The following is a 26,349-nucleotide window of genomic DNA, read 5'->3' on the forward strand; positions in this document are numbered from 1 at the left end:
ACTAGGGCTAGTAGAAATCCTTGGGTAACAGAAGAAATATTGAATTTAATTGATGAAAGGAGAAAATATAAAAATGCAATAAATGAAGCACGCAAAAAGGAATACAGACGTCTCAAAAATGAGATCGACAGGAAGTGCAAAATGGCTAAGCAGGCATGACTAGAGAACAAATGTAAGGATGTAGAGGCTTATCTCACTAGAGGTAAGATAGATACTGCTTACAGGAAAATTAAAGAGACCTTTGGAGATAAGAGAACCACTTGTATGAACATCAAGAGCTCAGATCGAAACCCAGTTCTAAGCAAAGAAGGGAAAGCAGAAAGGTGGAAGGAGTATATAGAGGGTCTATACAAGGGCGATGTACTTGAGGACAATATTATTGAAATGGAAGAGGATGTAGATGAAGATGAAATGGGAGATACGATACTGCGTGAAGAGTTTGACAGAGCACTGAAAGACCTGAGTCGAAACAAGGCCCCCGGAGTAGACAACATTCCATTGCAACTACTGAAGGCCTTGGGAGAGCCAGTCCTGACAAAACTCTACCATCTGGTGAGCAAGATGTATGAGACAGGTGAAATACCCTCAGACTTCAAGAAGAGTATAGTAATTCCAATCCCAAAGAAAGCAGGCGTTGACAGATGTGAAAATTACCGAACTATCAGTTTAATAAGTCACAGATGTAAATACTAACGCGAATTCTTTACAGACGAATGGAAAAACTAGTAGAAGCCGACCTTGGGGAAGATCAGTTTGGATTCCGTAGAAATGTTGGAACACGTGAGGCAATACTGACCCTACGACTTATCTTAGAAGCTAGATTAAGGAAGGGCAAACCTATGTTTCTAGCATTTGTAGACTTAGAGAAAAGTTTTGACAATTTTGACTGGAATACTCTCTTTCAATTTCTGAGGGCGGCAGGGGTAAAATACAGGGAGCGAAAGGCTATTTACAATTTGTACAGAAACCAGATGGCAGTTATAAGAGTCGAGGGACATGAAAGGGAGGCAGTGGTTGGGAAGGGAGTGAGACAGGGTTGTAGTCTCTTCCCGGTGTTATTCAATCTGTATATTGAGCAAGCAGTGAAGGAAACAAAAGAAAAATTCGGAGTAGGTATTAAAATCCATGGAGAAGAAATAAAAACTTTGAGGTTCGCAGATGACATTGCAATTCTGCCAGAGACAGCAAAGGACTTGGAAGAGCAGTTGAACGGAATGGATAGTGTCTTGAAAGGAGGATATAAGATGAACATCAACAAAAGCCAAATGAGGAAATGGAATGTAGTCGAATTAAGCCGGGTGATGCTGAGAGAATTAGATTAGGAAATGAGACACTTAAAGTAGTAAAGGAGTTTTGCTATTTGGCGAGCAAAATAATTGATGATGGTCGAAGTAGGGAGGAAACCGTTTCTGAAGAAGAGAAATTTGTTAACATCGAGTATAGATTTAAGTGTCAGGAAGTTGTTTCTCTTAAGTATTTGTAAGGAGTGTAGCCATATATGGAAGCGAAACATGGACGATAAATAGTTTGGACAAGAAGAGAATAGAAGCTTTCGAATTGTGGTGCTACAGAAGAATGCTGAAGATTAGATGGGTAGATGACATAACTAATGAGGAGGTATTGAATAGAATTGGGGAGAAGAGAAGTTTGTGGCACAACTTGACCAGAAGAAGGGATCGGTTGGTAGGACTTGTTCTGAGGCATCAAGGGATCACCAATTTAGTATTGGAGGGCAGCGTGGAGGGTAAAAATCGTAGAGGGAGACCAAGAAATGACTACACTAAGGAGATTCAGAAGGATGTAGGTTGCAGTAGGTACTGGGAGATGAAGAAGCTTGCACAGGATAGAGTAGCATGGAGAGCTGCATCAAACCAGTCTCAGGACTGAAGACCACAACAATAACAACGACTGTTTACATTGACCATGTCAAATAGGTGTACATCTTTCATGGCATATTGCCAGCTGATGTTTCAAGGGAACACGACCTCAAATTCAACTGAAATTGCAACAACTGTCTGACTCAGTTCCACAACCAGTAAGCATAATATGCTGTTGACAGCCAGTGCATTCTCCTGCACATTTCAGAGATGCCACTCCACTTCCACTGTGAAGACTGACGTGACGACTCGTCATCGTCATCTGCTGTGTGTTTTTATTGTATTTGTCAAGTGGAATTGTGCACGCTGCCACAGATAATGTTGCAGTGAGAGTGCTCTTTATGCCTTGCTTTTCACTTATCTCAGAGGGACTGTACATAGTTACATATAGCTTAAGTGCTGACTCATTGTTAACTGTTTTGGCCTTTTAAGATATGATTCTACACTCATGTAAAAGTCTCCCAGCTGTTTATAACTGAGTTGAATGCTGGTTTTCACTTTTCTGATAAAAGAAGTTATTGTTCTACATAATTCAGAGTGTGGGTAATTTACACACTCTAGCAGGATTGGAAGATACACATGAACAAAGTTGAGCAGTCCTAATCACCGCTGCAACAGATATATCATAAATTTGATGGCATCACACATAATTACACATTTTATTTCTGTTCCTCCATTCATAAGAACACGTCTTGAATCTACTACCTGTCGATCTCTGCACATTTTAATTATATTGCATTGTATGCCTGTTTCCAATTTTTGTATTTAGTATTTACTTTTTAACTGAATAGAAAGGACTTTAAGTGATTGTTTCGTGGTTTGCTTAAATTTCTCTTCCAAGCAAATATTTGAAGTATGAAACAGTAAACATTTTTACAGCTTTATTGTCATATAGCACTACTTCTTCCAAGTCAAGCTGCGGTACTCTAACTTTATTCTGTTTTTGTTAGCTTGATTATGATTATCTTAATTTTTATTAAATTTGTTTTTATGTTCCCAAGTTTGTGAAGAGCGGCATACAGCTATCCATATCCAGCTATTGTAATTGTGGTGATTTCTGTATTCTTCTTCTGTTGTGCTTAAATAGTATTAACCTCATCATTGGAAGTTAGAGGTGAACAATTTCCATGACTGTCTTACATCTGTGTATCAGGTTATGTCAATAGACAATATATGCATGTTCAAAACTCACTGCAGTGGCTAGCTGAAGCTTGTATTCAGGTATATTATGAATATCTTGGACACTTTTTGTGGAGTGTTGTGAACCATTTGTAAAGTAAAGCAAGTGGCAAGTGTAGTTCCTTCAGCTAAGATGCTACATTTGACATCACAATATTTGCAAACTATGAATTTTCACATTGACTTTTCTGTTATGTTTACATGAGGAATCTGATCCTGAAGGATTGTCAGTTTTCAATGAAACCAGGATACTTGCATGCCAGTAAAACCGTTTTGTGATCTCGTTCTTTCTTGGAACAGAATGCACCTAACTGTTTGTTGTCCACCTGTAATTTGAAATTGTGGGACTCTCATGTTATTTTGACAGTGTAGAAACAGAAGTGAGTTAGGATACAGCAGAAATGAGTTGTGTTACTTGCTCACACACAATAAGCAGGCCAGCCCGAGGTCTCAGTACTATTCCCTCTCACTTTCCTGGTGGACGGATCACTTATTTTAAAAGCTCAAAATTATTTTATCTTGTATTTGTTGTTGATTAACTGCCATCACCTTGCTGTTAAAACCTATTATTAAAAAAATTAGACGAAAAGCCTTACACTAGCAGCTCTTCTTTCTTTCAGGTGAACTTTGAACTATTAGTTCCTTTGAAGAACTGCACTGATATTGCAGCATTGTGTCAAGCCAGTTCTAACAGCATTATGACGTATTTTAATAAACGTCCTGTAAAATATGCAAAAATTGAGAAGGTGAGCTCAGTATTAGTGAGATATTTTTATCTTTATTAACTTCAGCTACAATAGTAGTAAATTCAGGCATGTTTTTTTCTGCTTTGAAAAACTCCAGAACACAAGAAAAATGTCTGCTGATATGTTGTGACTAGGCATAAATAATGTAGAGTTTCGCGCTACCATATTGTCTCCTCTTCGATCACTCCTTGTCGTTTAGTGGCTTCATAAAGTTAACTTATTTAGCTTGTAATAACAGACAGTTCAGTACAGCTTATCTTGTAAGCATGTATATTAGTGTGTGGTTTAAGTCTCCTATTATGTGTTTCAATATTCTTTATGTATTATTTCAGAAAATGTGAACTTCTTCAGTGCTGTAGTGTGATTAATGTAAATAAGTGTTTTTTAAGCTGCTTTATGTTTGATGGTGTGTGGCTACAATAGCCTAAGCATTATTTTATGTACTTCAATGTACATACATTTACATATTTGTAGCAAGTTTGGAGTAAAAGTCTAGATCAAGGCCATTGGCGTATGTTTCACGTAGCAGTGTTATCAGCAATTGCCGTGAAGTATGATGGGAAAGACAGGGGTATGTCAGCTGATGGGTCTGCGCAGCCAATTAGAGAGTAGTGGACAGACAGTGTTTCGAAGTAATATTTGCACAGTTTCATGTCAAAATACCACAACCTCCAAAATTCAAAATTATAATGCTTGTGGAAGAAATGGAGAAATATTTTGACAACGAAGATTATTAATTAATTTATGCTATGCTATTAATTTAAAACCTAACTGCATTCTTGTAGTTCATGATATTCTGAAGAAAAAGTCAAATATGTGTCATAACTAGAGCCTGGCTCTTATGTAATATCAAATTAAGAAATATGTACACAAATATGCTACCAAAATTGACATATATAATGATGCAGTTATATGTAAAAAATCCATAAGTTTTATATGAATCTACGTTAATTCTTAATTAGTTCACTTCTGCTACGAAGTACTGAAGTAAAAGTGTTTCCTATTCCATCACTTACGTCACACTGGAATGGGATGCACAATTAATTATAAAATACGAATCCAGATGTTTTGTTGCCATGCACAGTCTTCCGTCTTACAATATGTTTTTATAAACCGAGAAAGTTGCTGAACTTCGCAAGAAGTAAACTGTGCATATTTATATAGAGGGAGTTTGCTAGGAACAATATCCTAAAAGATCCTAGAATTTCGCTGATACAATATAACAAGGTGTGAACACCTAGGATTCTTATTCAGCATGGACTGCAGTTTACTGGAAGTTACACCATCCACTTCCCCTGATTTAACACTCACCTTCGGAACAGCATCTTCTGTCATTACCATAGTTTCTTGGAGAGCCACACTTGAAGTCTCCAGTTTATTGATACTCTCAGGAAGCCAACTGAAGGGACTTGTAATGTATGAAACTGAACTGAGCACTTTAGAATTGTTAAATGCTGACATGGATTATTCAGACTCTCCAGAATCAGAAGAAAATCTTCATCACTGACTTCACAGCTTCAAAGTGCTTACTGTAGAAAATCACAGTTTCAGTCCATATTGTCAACCTTGTTATCACTGGTTGCGAAGGCAGAGATATGTCAGGTAGCTGCTGCTTGTAGTATTTTACATGATAAGGACATTTCAAGAAAACATTCTTCATTGCTGATATCAATGTATTTACTTCTGGGAATTGGTGCCCAACTGTCTCTGTCAATTGCTGCAGTGCATGAGCCATACAAGTAACATGCAATGAGTTCGGATAAAATACGTTAAGCAGTTTCCCCACTATCAAGCATGTGTGTACATCAGTAGGACCCTCTCTTCCTTTATGCCATCTGGCCATAGTACCTTGAATCCATCATTAATGAACGTAACAATTGCTGAACTATTTGTTGCCTTGAAAGATTTACAGTAAATTAATTAGTGCAGCCTCAGACTTCAACTTGCCCACTATTAGATTAGCGATGAAATGGCCGTCATCACAGCAGCAGAATTCCATATAGGTGATTTTCCAATGTGAGCCCTGATTTTTTGTAATATATCAACATAGCAAGAATCCAGGTAATTCTTCTTGAGGGTGGTCTTGTCAGGAATGTTGTGGTTGCAGTATTCCTGTAAGAAATGTTTGAATTCAGGTACCTGAAGTTCGTTCCAGAGTCTGTTCATTGTAATCAATGTGAATAACAGTTCTTTGTAAAACTCACTATTAGATGATGTAGACTGTCCTTGCAACTGTGTAAGAAGGATTTGTTTCTATAATCTGTTGTTTATACCTAATACATAGATTGCTTTGTAAATGTTGTTCAGTTTGAGATTTGATCATACATCCTATATGTTTATCACAAGTTTGGCAGAGGACTATTTTACTATCAGTGGTTAAAGCTCTGTCAATAGAAATGAAAATGAAATGATCGTATGGCATTGAAATCCAGCTTTGATGACAATGAAGATGCAACTGGTACCATGGTTAACTTAAATGCAAGTGACACATATTGTGAAGCATTTGAGAACAGGAAAGGAAAGTGTTTAAAATGAGTCATTGTTGTTCACTTGAATTGGTGCAATTTAGCTTTGAGTGTAATGGGATTGATGACAGTGTGAGAAACACGTTATTAAAAAAATTTTTTTTCCTGTCTTGCTATGTAAAGAAAGTGTATGGGACTTACAAAAATGTATAATAATCCCACAGTAATATTAAAATATGTAATTTTTTTTAGTTAAGTGTGAAATATGTATTATACCTAAAATATGCAATTTAAAACTTGGAAATAATGGCCTTTCAGTGTAAGTCATTGACTTTTCAGTGTTTCTTATAACTGCATATAAAGAAACAAAATATGTAATTACATAAAATCTTGACTCAGGCTATAACTCAGATTTTTTATTTAATTTTTGCAAATAAAACTATCGCATTACAACTTAGCCTAATCCAAAGGCTAAGCTACAGATCAATATGTTATTGCAATGAGGTATATAGCTTTCACATTTGTTCGCTTGTGTAACTTACAACCACACTGTCACATTCCAACTAACAACGGCTAACTCCATAATTCCTGACATCCTGGAGGGAAGGGGCAGGAGTCAAGTATTTCTTATGACAAAGATCATAAATTTAACTGTACCCTGTGGTCTGAGCATAACTAAACTCTTCGAAATTGCAACATATTCAGAAAAAAAAGCTGAATGTTTGTGACAAGCAAGAATATAAATTTCACTGCTGCATGCATTCACTGCAGTGAAGTTTATAATCTTTCTTATATTTGACTTCTACTATTGGAGCTGTGCTATTAGGTCCCAACACAATCACAACATAGTAATTGAAATGTTCAGAAAAAAAACAAAAAAAAAAACATTTGTGACAACAGTGAAGAAGAGAATGGTCTCTTTTCAGTGCTAGACATTCATTTTCTTGCCTCTTGCTCGGGTACATGACAATATCATCTCATCGACTACCTGCAACATGCATTGTCAATCCATGAGCGGTAGAGAAACACCACTGTGACTGTTACTGTCCCTGATCTAGACTGCAACCCAAGCTTGATAATACCATGTAAACAAAAGTATTTTTCAGATTTCAGTCTTATTCTACTTCCATGATCTGGATATCTTTTACAGTTGTTGCTTAACATTTGACACTGTTCATGCATCTTTTATACCCTACCAGCTCTGGTAACAACTCTGATGAATTCTGGTGGCCATTCTATCTGTGAGAAAGAACTGCAACTCTTACATACCAACCAATGGTGTGTACATGATTGAAATTACATTAACTCTCACCCTGTCTTTGGGTGCTTCACCTTTTTCTTGTTAAGCAGTGCATGTTCGGGGGGGGGGGGGGGGGGGATACTTTGCATGGGGGCATCTGGCTGAGTCCTTCATCTAGCTGGGGATGTTGAATGGCTGATGGTGGTGGTGGCAGTGGTATGGAGCTGTAAAGCATCTCTGTTGCCTATGTTTTCCACATTCTTTTTCATCACCTAGAAGAGACCTGTATGAAATGTTATCATTTATGTACCGATCCAAATAATTCCACCATCAGCTCCTGTCTGAGGCCTGTCTAAAAGTATCCGACTTTTGGCATGATGGGGTTGGGACCCTAACTCCTTCAAAGTAGGCCCCTTGTGGTTGCACACACTTAGGTCACCGATCCTTCCACTGCTGGAAGCACCTCTGGAAGTCTTCTTTTGGAATGATGTTCAGCTCCATCGTCGTGTTCTGCATTATCTCTTCTCTACTCTCAAAATGGGATCCTTTCAGTGGCGTCTTCAATTTTGGAAACAACCAGAAGTCACAAGGAGCCATGTCTGGAGAGTAGGGAGGTTGGCGAATGGCTGTAATTCCATGTTTGACCAAGAAAAATTTGGATCAAGTGGGATGAATATGCGGGGGAGCTGTCGTGATGCAGTTGCCAGTTTTTTGCCGAACTGTGTCACGGAGTTGCCGGAGAACAGCTTGATAGTACTCCTTTGTCTCTCTTTGTCGTTCCAGTGTGCATATTTGTGATGCACAATGCCACGGACATCAGAGAAGACACTCAGCATCTCCTTGATTTTGCTTCGCACCTGCTGCACTTGCTTTAACCCTGGAGACTCGGGATGCTTCCATTGCGACGACTGTCTTTTTGTTTATGGGTTGTACCCATAACCCGTGACTACCTCCAGTTTTCACGGTGTTCAGAAACCCAGGATCAGTGTTAGTGGTGTCCAGAAGGTCCTGTGCAACATTGAAACGGAGGTCTTTTTGATCTGGCGACAACGACTTGGGCACGAATTTCGCAGCCACTCGGTGCACATTCAAATCATTACACAAAATTGCATGTGCAGAATCTTTACTCACTCCAACTTCTTGGGCAATCTCCTGCACCGTCAAACGACAATCTACCATCACCAAATTTTGCACCCTCTCAACAACAGCTGCACTCCGAGCAGTTTGGGGTGTGCCAGAATGATAGTCACTCTGTGCGGCCATTTTTGAATTGATTGAACAACTCCTTAATTTGTGTTACACCTATTGCATCTTTTCCAAACACCTGCTGAATCTTACAAATTATTTTGCTTTGAGAATCACCAAGTTTTTGACAAAATTTGATGCAGTATCTTTGCTCAGTTGTCTTGAGAGAATCGGTAATCCAACGAAAACATTGTGTAGCACTTCACTCAGTGACCAACAGCCAGCGACCGATGCACTGGAAGGTGGGGACAAAATTCACACATGTGCGTAAAGGACTCTTCCGTTACTGTGTACAGTGGCGCTGCACTATCGTCTCTATTTTGCGTGGGAAAATCAAAGGTCGGATACTTTTTAGACAGACCTCGTGGTTGCAAATGAACATGCAAAGCTGATTCTTCCCAGCAAATGATGTCAATTTGAATGAGTGCTGTGTTATATATGCATGGGTCCCTTTGCCCCCCCCCCCCCCTCCCCTCATCCCCCACCCTACAACTGATATCAGTAGTATCCAGAATTGGGCATCATATCAGTCAACAGATGAGGGAAATAAAACATCCCAACTGTTGGACTTAATTCATGTGATTGTGCTTCAGAGCTCTGCTCAGCCAATAAGTGCCATGTCACGTCTCTAGGTGCCTCCATACAGTGAAAATTACGAAAGACTGAGGAAAATAAGGCCTGCTGTTTCTCCTAATGTTAAAAAACGAAGACGAATTGGGGGCGAAAGGAACCTTTCTTGTCAGTGTTTGCAGCCCTTTTCACACTTTGTAATGATGAAGAAAACTTTGGAGAAAAGCAAATGGGTGGGGGGGGACTGGATGCGTAGCACTCAAACTATGGTGTTATGAGCTGAAATAATCACAAGCATGATGAACTTCGACACCACTGTTAACAAAGGAAGTCTTATTCTAACAGATGTTCACTTGTCCATGAGACATTAATAGTGTTTTGGGATAATGTGTCAGAAAGGTGCTGAATTTAATTTGTGTTTTTAGGCATATTGTAAAAGAGTAACTAGTCTGAAACAAATACAGTGAGGTGTCAGATGTGTAGGTAATTTTTCTACCAGTTATTACAGAACTTCAGCTGTTTCCTTTTGGTTGTTTTATTTGACAATAAGTGAGAAATGTCTGGTTGTTAGTAACAATATTTCTAGTTTCTAATAATTTTGGATTTTTGTGTGAAGCATGTAGACTTGACAACACAAAAAGTGGGCCACTGCTGAATGCAACTTACATACTGTATCTCTGTCCTAGGTCCTCTAAATGCTGAAACCCTGTGGGGTACAGTTATTTGACTATACACAGTGATTACCACAAGACAAGAGGAAAATGCTCAATATGGTGTTCAATCCAGATGTAAACTAATACCAAAATACAACAAATATTATAAAATACATTATTAGAGATGAGACCATCCCTAACACTTGTAAATTAAACTTCATTACAATAAGTGGCACTTCAAAAGTCTTACCACACTCATTAAATGGCATAAAGAGTTGTTGTTCGTGATCCAAATTTGAACCCACTGATAACCAAACAAAGTTTGTGTGTCTAATCGAGAACTGACTAAACGTAAAGAGATGTATAATATCAAAGTGCTCACTAGTGTCAGTTTACAAGACTAAATGCCCAAATCTGTAAATAATGGCAATACTTCTAGCACTGCACTGGTAACCACATGAAGCTTATATTACTCTTGAGAAGTAACGAGATAAGGTATGTAAAAAAGTGCCATTCACTGCAGTATCATCAATGACCGCACCATTGCTCACAGTGCTTCATGGTCAGGTATCAGACTTTATTCAGCTCATGGTCAATAGGCAGCGGCACCACCGTGTCTTAAAAGTGCAGGCACAATCACTCCTAAGCTGCTTCCACAGTAGCCCCAGCAACGACAGTCAGGGCACATAAGGAAAATAACAACCTACCAACTACGGGCCAATCACGCCATGCCATGCCACTGTGGTCTCACCAGCGGCCTGTGTACTTATATGCACCTGGACTTGTTAAAAAGTACACATCCCGCCATGGACAGAGGTGCAAAGTCAGGTTGCAGTCTCGTGAACTGTTTAGATACACCACTTGTAACTATGGACATGTGACAGTGTTGTTTGATTGTGATAGGGACTCAGTGCACAATTCCATCTGACAGTGTTTGCATTCAGATCTTACATGAACTTCAATTGACAGATTAAACATTCTTTTTTTTCAACACAAGCCTTCAATCTTTGTGGTTCCACACTTTCTGGATACAACACACACAAGCATGAAACACGATGAAGTAAAGTTGGGTGAAGGACAGGAGTAGAACCCAGTACATACTTGTATTGTTGATTAAGCACAATCAGATGCCAGATATCAAATATGTTCACCATTAGGGTGATACTGGAACCTGAAATGACGATACAAATAATTTTTGCCTGGCTGTGATTCGAACCAGGCAGCTTTTGCTATTGCCTTATAGTTACAAATAGACATGAAACATTTTTGTTTCTTCACCAGTGAAGTGTGCACATATGTGGCTAGAGGTAATGCAATGAATAATTCTGTGTTGCCTAGGTCTCCAACCCCGCACATGTAGTCGTTGTTGTCTCCACACGAAGAGGTGTCAGCTGTCAAATTCTCTTTCACAAGTAGTTGGAATTACACCATTCTTAGAGACCTGGAGGAGTTTGGCATCATGAGGAAATGATGGGACAGTATCATCTCAAAGGGTTCAAACCCAGGGAAAAATTGGAATCTGAGATCAAAACGCAGTCCAGTGTCAGTATTTTCAAAGCTGAAGGTCATTTAAAATAAGAAATGAAGGTTGTATGACCTTATTTGATGACTGTTTCATGAACTTAAATAATGTTAACTAGTGTAAGAGAGCTTATTAGAGACAAGAGTTTCTGCAAGCAGTGACTGTCTCCTTTGACAGCCAAAACTAATTCTACTCTGTTCCACTCGGTAGTGAATGGACATGTTTAATTTGGAACCAGGGCACTGTCCTCTGTTCTCTACTTGGCATTACTGGAGGGGAAGGGGATATGTTAGTGTCTGTTAAGAACTGGTATGCCCGGCACCCTCGCCTTAACTCCTACAATCTACCATCAGTCCAACCAACCGTCGAATTTCGCATGTATTTGCATCATATTTGTGTCATAAGGGGTACGCAGCACTTGGTACAAAAAGTGTTTAATTCCACTTGAGCTGCTGTTGTGAATAACATATCCGTGGTCTAGTAGCCAACATCATGCAGTGCCAATGAAAAGCCATGATATCAAACCCGTCCTTTTATTTCTTTTTTTAAGCCATATTCCATCTGTCTGCTGATAGCTTCAATTTGATAGAAGCTCAGAGACAGTTTTGTTCATTTTCTAACCAGCCAGTAATAGAAAAATCTTGCAGAAATATGTTTGTGAAATAGTTTGTGGGTGTCTATCATAGTAAGACCAATTTCAGCACCATCAGCCAGCAGCTGCTTCATGCAGATCGGTGTCCGCTGAAGTGATCATGATGCATTAGGCATAGAGCCTATGATCTCCAGCACTGTACTTGAATTAGCAAGTATAACATTATGTAACTTTGCAGATGATACAACACTATGTTTCAGCATGCTCCATGACAATTTTGTATGGCATGTTGCTATAAGCATATATAACTATGGTCGTATTTTGTTCAAATTTGTAGTATAGCTCGTGCCAGGACAGGATAAGTATTTCACATTTTTGCCATTTTGATGTTCTCCTTATGAAGTTACCACACAGTACTTCGCATCACCATTTATTTACTTATTTATGGATTTATATATTTGTAATCATGTTTTCGACGAGATGTTGTACAATAATCTTCCTTCCTTTCTTTTATCTCAATATGACTAGTGAACGCAAATGTTGCTTGAAGGTTAATTGATCATCACATCTGTGAATTATGAGATACACTGTCATTGACCATAGTAGTAAATCACAGGAAAGTCTTTTATGAATGCCCATTTGTCTTCATGAACATGGTGATTAATTTATCTAAAAAATGATCATACTTGAAATGACACAACCTGACTTTGTTAATAGCATTCACTCCTCAGAGGCCACAGGCATTTCTAATTGCCTACATTGATTTCAGCCTTTTACTAAACACAGACAGGACATAATGTCATAAATATTAATCTTTACTCCGTTTCAGGCTCTGCTTTCTAATGCATGAACAACGCTCCTCATAATGTCAAAAATGAGAAATATTCCATTTGTCTTGGCATGAGCTACACTACCAACTTGAAGAAAATAAGACCATAGTTAAATATGCTTTATAGTAACATACCATACAAAATTGGAAAGGATCATGCTGAAGCATAGTTTGGCGGTCTGTATCAAGTGGCCTCTGGCTGATGGTGCTGAAATTGGTCTTACCATGACAGACACCCACTATCCTTTTACAAACATGTGTTTCTATTATTGGCTGGTTAGAAAATGAACGAAACTGTCTCTGACCATCTGTCAGACTGATGATCTTACTAGAGAGACGGAATATGGCTTAAAAAGAGAGGAAAAGGGTGGGTTTGATATCATGGCTTTACATTGGCACTGCATTACGTTGACTACCAGACAACAAACAGGTTATTCAGAATGTAATTTTCACTCTGCAGCAGAGTGTGTGCTGATATGAATCTTATGGCAGATTAAAATTGTCCCCCCCGCAGTATCCTTTCTTCCAGGAATTCTGTGAAGTTTGGAAGGTAGGAGACAAGGTACTGGTGGAATTGAAGCTGTGAGGACAGGTCGTGAGTCGTACTTCGGTAACTCACATGATAGAGCACTTGCCCGTGAAAGGCAAAGGTCCGTAGTTCAAGTCTTGGTCTGGCGCACAGCTTGAATCTGCCAGGAAGTTTCATATCAGCACGCACTGCACTGCAGAGTGAAAATTTCATTGTGGAAACATCCCCCAGGCTTTGGCCAAGCCATGTCTCCGCAATATCCTTTCTTCCAGGAGAGCTACAAGGTGTACAACTTTGCTTCTGCCATTTTTTTCCCCAACATTTGAGGCTTTGACTTTCCATTTTAACGTTTCCAAGTACATTTTGACCTCTTTTTGCAATGTGAGGTCAAGCATTGTCATGCTGCAAAATCACTTTATCGTGCTGTAATGTGGGTGTTTGTCTTTTAATGCTCTGCTCAAACGCATTAATTGCGTTCGATAATGATCACCTGTGATTGTTTCACTTGGTTTTAACACCTCATAGTACACGACGCCAAGCTGGTCCCACCAAATACAGAGTATGATCTTGGAGCAGTGAATATTCTGTTTGGCCATTGACGTGGAAGCATGGCCGGGATATCCCCATGATTTTTTGCGTTTAGGGTTATCATAATAAACCCATTATTTGTCCCCTGTCACAATGTGATGCAGAAATCCCTCCTGTTTTTGTCTCTGAAGCTACTGTTCACAAGCACACAAATGCCATTCAACATCTCTTGGTTTCATCTCACACGGGACCCGAGTTCCTTCTTTCTGAATCATGCCCATAGCCTTGAGACATTTTGAAATGGCGTTCTGTGTCACTCCCACAAATCGTGCCAATTCTTCTTGGGTCTGACATGCGTCTTCACTCAGAAATGTCTCCAATTCTGCATAATATTCGAAAACATTCTCTCTTCCACCACTTTGCCGGTGTACGTTGGTAAAATCACCGTTTTTGAAGCTTTGAAACAACTTACAACACGTTCTTTCACTAATAGCGTTTTTACCGTATGTACCTGAGAGCATTCGATGAGACTCAGCTGCTGTTTTCTTCGTATTGAAACAAAGCAGTAACACCTCTCACGAATGTCGAGAACTAGGCTTGTAAACTGACAGTTTCAATCAAGAACAACTTTATGATGCAGACACAAATCGTCTGATGTTTGAATGAGGTTATGTTGACCGAGGTCCAAGCTAACTGCCTGATGTCTGTGATCTGTTTCTTTCGACCGCTACTTACCATTGTCGTCACCTATCAGAAAACGGCAGAAGCAAAGTTGTACACCTTGTAGTTCTGCATGGTCTGCAGCAGAGCTTCTGTGAAGTTTGGAGGGTAGGAGACTAGTTATTGCTGGAACTGAAGCTGTGAGGACGGGTTGTGAGTCGTGCTTGAGTAGCCCAGATGGTAGAGCACTTGACCATTGGATAAGTTATTCAAAACAGCAGCTCAAGTGGAAGTCAACAGATCACGTACCTTGTGCTGCATCCCCATTATGAAAACACGCAGTTCTAACACGTGTGAAATTCAGTGGTTGGTTGGGTTGCGCCTACTTTGTAATGGCTTGTAATAGCTGCTGGGGGTAGCAATTTTTAACAGATACGAACATACCCTCTTCACCTCCAGTAACACCAGGTAAAGAACACAGGACAGTGCCATGTTTCCAAAGCACATTAAATATGTCTGTTTGTTACTGAGTGCAACGGAGTTGGATTAGTTTTGACCATCAGAGCTGGAAGTCGCTGCCTGCAGAAACTCTGTCTCTAGTAAGCTTTCTTACACTGGTAATGTTATTTTAGTTCACGAACCAGTCTTCATGTAACACCATGCAACATTCATTTCGTATTTTAAGTGACTCCAAGATTCTGAAAATATTGGCACAGGACTGCAATTAGAGCTCTGATTTCAAATCTTCTGTGGATTTAAACCCTTTGAGATGATACTATCCCATCATGTCGTTGTTTGCTTATGAGGCCAAGGTATATACAAATGGCATGATCCTAACTGCTAGGAAAGGGAATTTGGTAGTTGACAACTCTTCGTACGGGCTCGACGATGACGCTATGCGCAAGGTTGGAGTCCCAGACAGCACAGAACTATTTGTTGGCCTACCTTTGGCGAAACGTGCACATCTCACTACTGGTGAAGAAACAATAAGTACTTTGTGTCTATTCGTAAGTATAAGAAAATAGTGAAAGGTGCCGGCTTCGAATCCCTGACAGGCAAAAATCTTTTTTATCATCATTTTAGGTTCCAATATCCTGCTATTGGTGGACATATTTAATATCTGACATCTGATTGTGCTTAGTTAACAATACATATAGGTACTTGGTTCTACTTCCTGTCCACCACCACAGCTTTACTTCATGGCGTTTCACACTTGAGCACAGCATTTTTGTACATACCTTTTGTGGTTATTTCTCAGGAGCAATATAAGCTTCATGTAGTTCCCAATGCAGTACTAAACGTATAGTCATTATTTCCTTGTTCGGATATTCAGCCTTGTAAACTGATACTGGTGAACACTTTGATATTTTACGTCTCTTTATGCCTAGTCGAGTCTTGATCAGATGTGCGAGCATTTTTTGGTTAACAATGGGTTCAAGTTAGTATCATGAACAACAGCTTGTCTTGTCATTTAATGATTGTAATGAGACTTCTTCAGTATCTCTTTGTAATGAAGTTTATTTTACAAGCATTAAGGACTGTCTCCTCTCTTACAACGTTTCCTAACATTTATTGTATGATGGTATTGGTTTACTTCTGGACTGACTGCTGCAAAGACTGTACTACGGAGGGTTTAGAGGACATATAACACAGCCATGCTATTTTTGTTGCATACAGTCAGGTGCAGCCTACACATTGGAATTCAGCGGTGGTCCGCTTTTTGTGCTGCCGAAGGTACATAAATTTATAGAAATTTTCTTGAATGTTGCAGGTAACCACAAAAATCATCAAACAGTATTTTGGCCCAAAATTTCCTCAGAGGAAGTATCCTATCTGTGTTGTATCTGTAACTCTTCCTGCAGACCTTTTAGATGTAAATTTGGAACCAAATAAAACAAAAGTGTTCTGCAAAGAAGAGGTAAGAATAATCCTTTTAACAGATAAAACAGATACATTTGATTACATCGTTTGTGATGCCTTATAATTATTCAGCAGAACATAACTTTCTGTTGTATGTGATTATATATTCAGAGAGATGAAAAGTACCTGTAATGATGGAAGATAAAATCATTATTGTAAACTTAACACTATTATGATAAGGATAGATTGCTGCTCACCATAAAGAGGATACATTGTGATACATTGAATTGCAGACAGGCACAATGAAAAGTGTTACACATTGAGCTTTTGGCTAAAGCCTTCTTCAGGAAAGGACACACACACACACACACACACACACACACACACACACATTGTAATGGGGTGGGGCAGGGGCCCACATCTCGTGGTCGTGCGGTAGCGTTCTCGCTTCCCGTTCCCGGGTTCAATTCCCGGCGGGGTTAAGGATTTTCTCTGTGTCGTGATGGCTGGGTGTTGTGTGTTGTCCTTAGGTTAGTTAGGTTTAAGTAGTTCTAAGTTCTAGGGGACTGATGACCATAGATGTTAAGTCTCATAGTGCTCAGAGCCATTTGAACCATTTGGTGGGGCAGGGGGAGGGATAGCAGGGAATTGCCACCGCCTAACTGTGGCCAAGAGCAAAGTGGACCACCCTGTGGCACAACAGGCAGCTGAATGTAACATACTTGATTACTTGTCTACCTGGGATACCTGGATCTTCCACTCCACCACCAGTTTTTGTGAAATGTGCAGATGGGAGTTACCATTAAAACACATTCTGTGCTCCTGAAATTATCTGAAGCTAAACCTACAGTAACCTACTATCTCCACACTGTTCACTCAACAATGTGTGCCGCCTCTGTCCTGTAACCTCCTCCCAATTCTTGTCCCCTCACCCTCATTGTGCACTACTCTGTGCCACTGCACTCACTGTTTTTTTCCCCTTTCGTTCTCCTTTTCCTTTCCACTTCCCATTTCCTCCTCTCTCCCTCCCCCACAGCCTTCTGGCATTGCACTTGGCAGCATTGCCCTGCCGCCATCAAATTGTGCATTCTCTGCCAGACAGCACTCTTCTTTTTTTCCCCCTCTGTTCCCATCCGCCTTACCAGTACCGTACTATACCTCCCCCTTCTCCACCCCTCTACGGATTGCTGCTTTTACTTTCGTTCAATGCGAGAATTGCATTTTGGCCACAGTAGCCAGAGGTAGCAGTCGTTTGCATGAGGTGTGCATGCTAATGTGCGTGTGCGTGTGTGTGTGTGTGTGTGTGTGTGTGTGTGTGTGTGTGTGTGTGTATGTGTGTGTTTAGTTTTCCGAAGAAGACTTTGGCTAAAAACTCAATGTGTGACAAACTTTTTATTGCGCATGTCGGCAGCTTAATGTGTCAGCTTTATGGTAAGGAGCAATCTATCCTTTTCGTTGTATTGTTGCTAATCCAACAAAGTATTGTTTTACTGCATTAGCATTGCAAGGGTTAGTTGATGAATGTTATTTAAAATGTTCATGGCCTTTATTTAGTTCAAGAATATTACATCTGTCAGAGTAGAACTACATGTAGAGGCTAAAAATTGCAGCACCATGAAGGCAGCATGCTATGAACATCAAATTGGCTTGATGTTCACTGTATGCCTGGATATGCAAATTGTTATAATTTCAGTAAAACCGCAAAATGTAGGTAGGTATTAAACCACCTACATTCTGTATGTGCAGGGAAAGATTATACAGTTGTTTTCTAATTCAGAAATCACATTTGAATGTGGATTGTTCGTGAAAAAATCTTATTACACATTATGTAAGGGGAAGGAACTTCTATCAGCATGTGCCTGACTTTAAAATGGCAGGATCTTCATCTAAGTAGGCTGCAGTTTCTTCGGTATTGCTGCTTGCATTGGTTGAGGTCCCAAGACTGTCATTTAAGTATGGGATCTATGGATTTAGGAGAACTATATTCTGTTGCATGGAGGATTTCTGTGGTCCCATTTGACTAGTGGCTGAAAGGAGAGACGTATTATTTGCTCATCCATGCAGTATTTTACAGACGTGTTAAGTACCTTCAGAAGAAAAGGGGTTGTTTACAGAGTATCCATACAAAGAGCATGACAAAATGTGGAGCATTAAAAACTGTTAGCACAGTGAGAATTGTTGCAGCTTCCCTTACTTGTTAGCAGAGAAAGATGGACTGACAGTAGTGCAAAAAATGGTTCAAATGGCTCTGAGCATTATGGGACTTAACTTCTGAGGTCATCAGTCCCCTAGAACTTAGAACTACTTAAACCTAACTAACCTAAGGACATCACACACATCCATGCCCGATTCCGGATTCGAACCTGTGACTGATGCGGTCGCGCGGTTCCAGACTGTAGTGCCTAGAACCACTCAGCCACTAACAATAGTGCACCAAACAACAACACTGGGCACAGGTGTGGCACCAAGATGCATCTTAGGATGAGTCCAGTTTCTGCATCCAGCATAATGATTAGTGTATAAGTATGTAGAGGCTCCAAGTAGAAAGAACATTTCCAGATTGACATTGATATTGTTACACATGACATACCCATATCTGTCATCCAAGCTCTTTCAATTTGGTGCCCGTCTGCCATCTGGATGAGAGCCATTGTTGCTGTTAGAGGTGGCACCTCTGCGTACTAAATTTTGCGCCCTGTATACCCCAAATCACTGACAAACTGAAACTTGTATTCTTCCTACTCACTGTATACTTATAATAAGTAAAATTTCATTGTTAGCTGTCTTCCCTGATCAAATTTTAATGACCAGGAGTGTAGATGAGTAAAATTTATTTGTGTTTCAGTGTACTGAATATATATTATGCATTACAGTAATGTTTACAATCCACCAAAACTATGATGGTTTTTGCTAGCTGGCCCAGTTGACCGTTTAAGAAGCAGAAAAAGATTATCTGGGTAATAAAGAAAGCTAAATGCAGGGCTTCCTGTAGACCTCTTGTTAAAAATCTGAAAATACTGTCTCTGGTTTGTTTGTATATATATGAAATTCTAATGTTTACAAAAGGGAGCATCTTAAAAAAAATTCTTCAAACATAACTATGATATACATCCATGTAAAACTAGACAGAAACTGAACCTACATATAAATACCGCACATACAAGCTTATGCAGAAAAGGGGTGTATTACACCAGAATTATATAACCATATGCCTTCTTACTTAAAATACATAACAGTATTAAATGCACTTAATGTAAAGTTGAAACAGTTCTTTCTTGACCACTGCTTCTGCTCTGGCTCTGAATTTCTAAAACATCATAGTAAGTAAACCTCGTTTGCCAGATATGTTAATTATTTATTGTGTCATTTCACACTATAATTTATTATGCGTTGATCATGTTGTCTCACTTACTACCACTATTGCGTGTAGAAGCAATGTGGTAAGTCAGTTTATATTATTATGTACTTTGATTGTATTGACTGTGTAGTCACAGTGACTGTTGTCATTGTAAATTAATTATGTTTACGCTTGTCTTATATCATATGTACAAACAACAAACTAAAAAATGATTCCTGGATCAAATGAACAAAGAATGGTAGAAGCCTATTTTGTATTTTTTGTGGCAGCAGTTGCCATTCACGTGGCTGTAACTTACATTGCTCTTGTATGCTATGTTTGTTTCTTTCTCCTCATTTTGCTCAGTTTCCACAGTTTTATTTACTTCTAGGTTCTTTTGGAGTTTTTCTCTGTCTGTATCTTCCTCTAAGTTCTCTGTCTGCTTCCCTTTTTCTTCTTGACTGAATAGTTGGGCAGCAGTGGTGGGGCAGTATAGTTATGGCTTTGTGCGTTAAGTAATTCACATTTCTTAAATGTGTAATACTTACTAAACAATAATAATTGTAAGAACAGGCTTCAGTTTCAGTATTGACACTGTTTTCAACAGGGATTTTTAGCTTCAGAATCCTGATAACTCAGATAAAAATAATTTATTGTGTTAGTGTTATTTCTAAATTTGTTGCTTTGTAACTCCGAGTAACTTCTTCAAGTCCTACATGCTGCAAAGCATTCTTACTAGTAGGTTGCGATTTTTTTTTTTAAAGGCTATATGAAACTTATTTTGTATCCTTTGTGCCAAAGTTCACTTGAAATTTAATTTGATCATTGTTATTTAAGTTCTGGCACAGAGTTCTTTTTCTCTTTCTTTAATTTGGTATCTCTTCATTAGTTACTCAATCTGTCTAGTCTTCAGCATTCTTCTGTAGCACCACATTTTGTAAGCTTCTATTATCCTCTTGCCTATACTGCTTATCATCCCCATTTCACTTCCTTAAAATGCCAAACTTCAGAAAAAAAGATTTTCTAATACTTGAACTTATATTCAGTTTTAAAAAACTTCTCTTTCTCAGAACCATATTTATTGGTGTTAATGGTCTGTATTTTATAACCTCTTTATTTCAGTCATCTTTTATTTTGCTGTCATAATGGAAATACTTATCTACAACTTTTAGTCTCTCATTTCCTAATCTCATTCTTTCAGCATCACTTGATTTAATTTAGCTGCTGTCCATTACTTTTGTTTTACTTCTCTGTTCATCTTATAACCTCGTTTAACAATTTAGGAAAAGACAGATTGCTACTTAATATGAAGAAGACATGTTAAGTTGCAGACAGGCACAATTAAGACCCTTGCATAAATTTTTCAGCCCCAATCTTTATCAGTAAAACACACACACACACACACACACACACACACACACACACACACACACACACACACACACACAAAATCTCTCTCTCTCTCTCTCTCTCTCTCTCTCTCTCTCTCTCTCTCTCTGCCTGTCAGCAACTTAATGTGTCTTTTTTTTACAGTAAGTACCAAATTGCCTTTTCCTTCACTGTTGATATTCCTACCTGGAGTTTCCATTATTTGATTTTGTTATAACCTCTTTTTCAGGACATTGTCCATTCCTCTTTAGAAATGACAACATTTCCTTTGTAGACTATTCTTAATTTTACTCATTTGCAATTGTGATTTTGTCAGTTGTGAATTCTCAAGTGACAGCCGTAACAACGTACTATTTAAAAAGAAAAAAACAAGCAAATGTAGTGATACAATCTGATATCGTTTGTTTTAGCAATTGTGTGTCATTGCAGCTATTGCTTGAGAGTGACACAACTGACAAAATTGTGATCATAAATAAATACAATTAATAAAGTCCATATAGAAAATTTTGTGATTAATAAATTCAATAGACGTGAGTTAACAGGAAATAATAATCTGTTCTATTTGATGTTCCGGGCCCTTTGCCATACTTGATAGAATTATGATGGTATCAGCAAACCTTGAAGTTTCCATTTCTTCTTGAAGTTTAATTAATTCTTGTTCCAGATTTGTGCTTGTTTTCCTTTATTGCTTGGTCTCTACAGATTGAATCTTGTTAGGAGTAGGCTGCAACTCTGTCTCTCGGCTTTATAACTTCTGCCTCCTTTTCATCTGCTCCAGCTATTATATAATTTGAGTTCTGTATAAGCTGTAGATAGCCTTTAATTCCCTATATTTTATCGTGTATGTCTTGAGAATTTCAAATACAGTCAAACCTCTGTATAACGATTACCCATACAATGATACTCCTGGGTACAGTGTAGTTTTATATGGCCCTGGCTGATTTCCTATATGTACTATGTTAATTACCCCTCATTACAACAATGAAGTAAATTTAGCAACACCCTGTTATACCTAAGACAAAATTTTGAGGAATTTACATTTCCTACTTCTAAGAAGCTCACTACAGCAGTAGGTATTGTTTATTTAGCTACTAGAATTTTGGCAATTTATTTCCAGAAACTTCGCTACATACTACAATACTGAATTTATTTCAAGCAGCAAAGAGAATACCATACAGCTGCGGGTGAGCTGTGCTCAGTGGCAAACATCAAAGAGCTCCTTCGTGTGAAAGAGTGTTTAGTTTGTCCATTGTTGAGCTTCAATAGTAGAGAGAAGTGTTTTGTTGGGCTCATATGCAGCTTATCTTCATGATTTTTGCAATCTGTGAAAGTTGATGTAAATGATTTGGACTTCCCTAATTTGGACAATGGCTAGAACTTGGAAACAAATAAGGTTGGAGACGAAAATTGAGGTTTTCAAAGACATTGATAACGAAATGAAACAAATAGACGTGGCAAGGAAGTATAGACTTGCACAATCAGTGTTGGTTACCATCCCTAAAAAACGAAAAGAAATTGAAGAAAATTTTGTAGGTGGCAAATTTAACCCTTCAAGAAAAAGAATGAAGACGGCTGCTGCTGACGATGTGGACAGTGCTAAACTGCGATGGTTTAAAGAGATGCGTCCGCAGAATGTACCAATTAATAGTCTGTCAAAAAGCCTTAAAGTTTGCTAAGTTGCTTGGTGATTCTAATTTTAAGGCAAGTAATGGATGGTTGCAAGGATTTAAGAACAGGCATGGTATCATTTTTAAAGTGATTTCAGGAGAAGAAAAATCAGCACCTTTAGGTGATGCAGAATTTTTCAGGAAAAACACTGTGTAAACTGTTAGAAAAATACAATCCTTAAAACTTGGACAATCCAGATCAGATGAGACTGTTTTATCATCTGATGGCAGAGAATATGATGGCCTTTAGAGGAGAAAAGTGTAAAGGAGGGAAGTAGTCTAAAGTATGCCTAACTGTTCTCTGCAGCAACGCATCAGGGACACACAAATTGACACCACTGGTTATCTGACGATCAGCAAACCACGGTGCTTCAAAAATGTAAGAAGCTTACCAGTAAGACAGTACATAAATTCCTTTAATTTATAAATTAATTCAGTACAGTGTAGCTTCAGCTGTAATGTTTTGCTACAGTCATATTGTAAATGTGATTTCTTTCATTGCAGTCAATTAAAAGACAAATCAAAAAGCATGGATGACGTCTACTCTTTTTAATTAGTGGCTGCTTTTGCTTGATAATGAGATGTCAATGAAGAATAAGAAAATTACATTGCTGGTGGATAACTGTAGTGTGCATAACAACATGCCAGTGTTGAAGAATGTTGAACTATGCTACTGCCCCCTGAACTGTACTTTGATTCGTAAGCCACTAGATGTGGGGATAATTAAGAGCCTTAAAACAAAATACCAGTCACATTTATTTCAACATGTGATAGCAAACATTGAAAGAAAGGTGAGCAATCCCTACAGTCTCATTGTGAAGCAGGCTTGTGACATGATTGCTAGTTCCTGGAACAGTGTACAGCCGAATGTGATTGCGAACTGCTAGAAAAATGCAAGACTTTCTGCAAGTGAAGATGTTGGTGAGAATGTTGTGGTGGATGAAATAATGCAGGATGATATTCAAAGTGATCTGGAGATTTATCCAACAGTTACTGGTAACACCGTAGGTGCTACAGTAGTTGAATACTTGTCAATGGATAATGAGGCATTGGTGTTTGAAGCATATCCAGTCAAATCTATCATCGAGTAGTTAAAGGGTAATACACCTGCTGAAGATTGTGACAATGACAGTGATGTGATAAGTTTGAATCCCTTTCCTCTGATGGAGCTAATAGGTCAGTTGAAAACCATTCAGCAAGTAGCATCTTCAGTCCTCAGTGTTTCAGTGCAGCAATTGATTGCATTACAGGAGATAAAGACAATATTCACAAGATAATCTTTAATAAAAAAGAAACAGTGAATATTTCTGTACACAAAAGTAGGAATTCTACAGGTACAGTATTAATAAATAAAGTGAACAAAATATATTTCATTATTTGTCTTTTAACATAATTTTTCATCAGAAAAAGTACTACAGTAATGTACTTCTCAGCCACGAAAACATGGCTCCTTGCTCCGAGTCACAGTAACAAAACCTCATTATAACAATAACCCTGGTACAACAATTTAATCTTCATGGTCCCATGAAATTCGTTATATCAAGGTTTGACTGTAGTGTGTTTAGCCAAAATTGTCAAATTCTTTTTCTAAATCTTCACATACTATAAATACAGGTTTGTCTTTCTTCTCAATCATTTAAGATAAGTTGTGTGGTCAAGTAGCTTCTACAAATTGTTCCATTATTTTGCAGGTAGTTTGTGTTAATTTTGTGTTACTATGACTTATTGAACTGATGATTCAGTGATAGTCACATATACCTACTGTAGTATTGGGATTATTACAATCCTTTTGAAGTCGTAGGTTATTTTGCCTGTTTCATATATCCTATGTATCAGAAGAACCATTTTGTTGTGAGTGGTTCTGTCTAAGGTCTTAATTCTACTGAGTGAATCTCGTGTGCTCCATCTGCCTTGTTTTGATGTACATCTTTTAGTACACCATCAAATCTTTTCGTACTATTGCTTGTGGCCCATTTCATCTTCATCTGCTTCCTGTTCCATTTCTATAATCTTGTTGTCCTGTTTCTTTCCTTCGTATAGGATTCCTAAGTATTCTGTCCAGTTTTGTTATTCCCTTCTTTGCTTAGTGCTGCTTACCATCTGAGAGCATGATGATCATTTAGCTGCTTCTCCTGTTGCTTTAATTTTTCTGTAAGTGCACCTATATTTCTTTTAGTCATTCTTTGTTTGACAACTCTGCATTTTCCTTTAGCAATTTCTGCTTTGCCATTTTGTATTTTGTGTCAGTTTTTCTTTCTAGACAACCTTATTCCATTTTATCTGCTTCATTTGTTACATTTTTATATTTTCTCCTTCCATCTATTAAACAAGATTGTGGAATAAAATATTAGTTATCTCATTAAAAAAGCACTGTGTTCGTTTTGGTGCTCTGGAAATGGTGTAGAGCTGGTACGTGGTGGCATGTGACTTTCTACTGCTGGCATGGGTTATGGCAGTGAAGTAATGTGTATGTGTCTCTTTGTATTTGGACATGCCCGTGACAATAATTTGAATGAAGATATCCAGTTTGTTGATGCATCTATGCGAACTGTCCAGTTTGTCTATGAGGAATGTGATATCACTTGCAGCTGTGTGTAATAGTGTAAGAAGAGTGGCTGTAAAAATATCCTAACCAACAGGAACTGGAGATCATGTCATGCCTTTTCAATGACAAAAGGTTCAATTCTAACAGGAATTGCCGCTCCCAGTAAATGAATGTCTGTGTCATTTAGGTTCCAGTCAAACATTGGAAGGGAACTGCATACTTCAAACATTTGAAGACATGAACTTCATCAAAGACCCCTGCTTATAGGGACACATAAAGTTACACACAACAACACAGAAACTAGATAGCAGCTGACAGGAAGTATGGTCTGATTTTGTCCCTTTGTCAAATAATGCAAGGTGGTGACTGCACCAACAGCCCATGGAAGCGTTTAAACTGCAGTGTAAGTGGAGTGTGCAGTTTAGGCTGGAGGTGTTTCTGGAATGTTTTGGGTGTGGTTTTCATACATGACCTAGATTCACTCATTCAGGTTATCGTGAACCTGTTTATTTCAACATTCTTTGTGACCGGTATCTCCCTTCTGTCTACATCTTCATGCCGAGTAGGTTGCTGGATGCTCCTAAGACTCAAGCATCTTATCACAGCCTGACTAAAGTACCAAATCACCCAATCTGAAAAATAAGGAAAACACAACCACTCACCTAAAATAGATTGATGTGTAGTGCATAGGCACATGTAACAAAACAGTGACTATATATGAGGTCCCCTTTCTCTTATGTTACATATTGTTCCACTAGGTAATTTCCATTATTGCTAGGTTCTCCAAGCTTAATTCCATAGAAAATACCTGGAACTGAACAGAATAGCGGGTGAAACATAGCAATCATAATTCTTACAGTTTTTTAACTCTGCAGGATCTGATCATCAGGAAGTGGATTCTGTTGGATTTTGGCAT

General features: G+C 38.5%; 1 protein-coding gene across 3 annotated transcripts in view; it reads left to right on the forward strand.

The window, feature by feature from the left end:
• The window catches only part of LOC126268207 (PMS1 protein homolog 1-like), a 111,976-nt gene that overhangs the window by 26,099 nt on the left and 59,528 nt on the right, over positions 1-26,349 (forward strand). For all 3 annotated transcript variants that reach the window (XR_007549113.1, XM_049973835.1, XM_049973834.1), the window contains exons 5-6: positions 3,677-3,802; positions 16,407-16,553. Coding sequence is in view for 2 of the 3 variants with exons in the window: in XM_049973835.1 (XP_049829792.1) it covers positions 3,677-3,802; positions 16,407-16,553 (273 nt within the window). In the remaining variant the exon portion in view is untranslated. The remainder of the gene's footprint in view (positions 1-3,676; positions 3,803-16,406; positions 16,554-26,349) is intronic.

The sequence above is a fragment of the Schistocerca gregaria genome, chromosome 4 (assembly GCF_023897955.1).
Source record: "Schistocerca gregaria isolate iqSchGreg1 chromosome 4, iqSchGreg1.2, whole genome shotgun sequence".
NCBI lineage: Eukaryota > Metazoa > Arthropoda > Insecta > Orthoptera > Acrididae > Schistocerca > Schistocerca gregaria.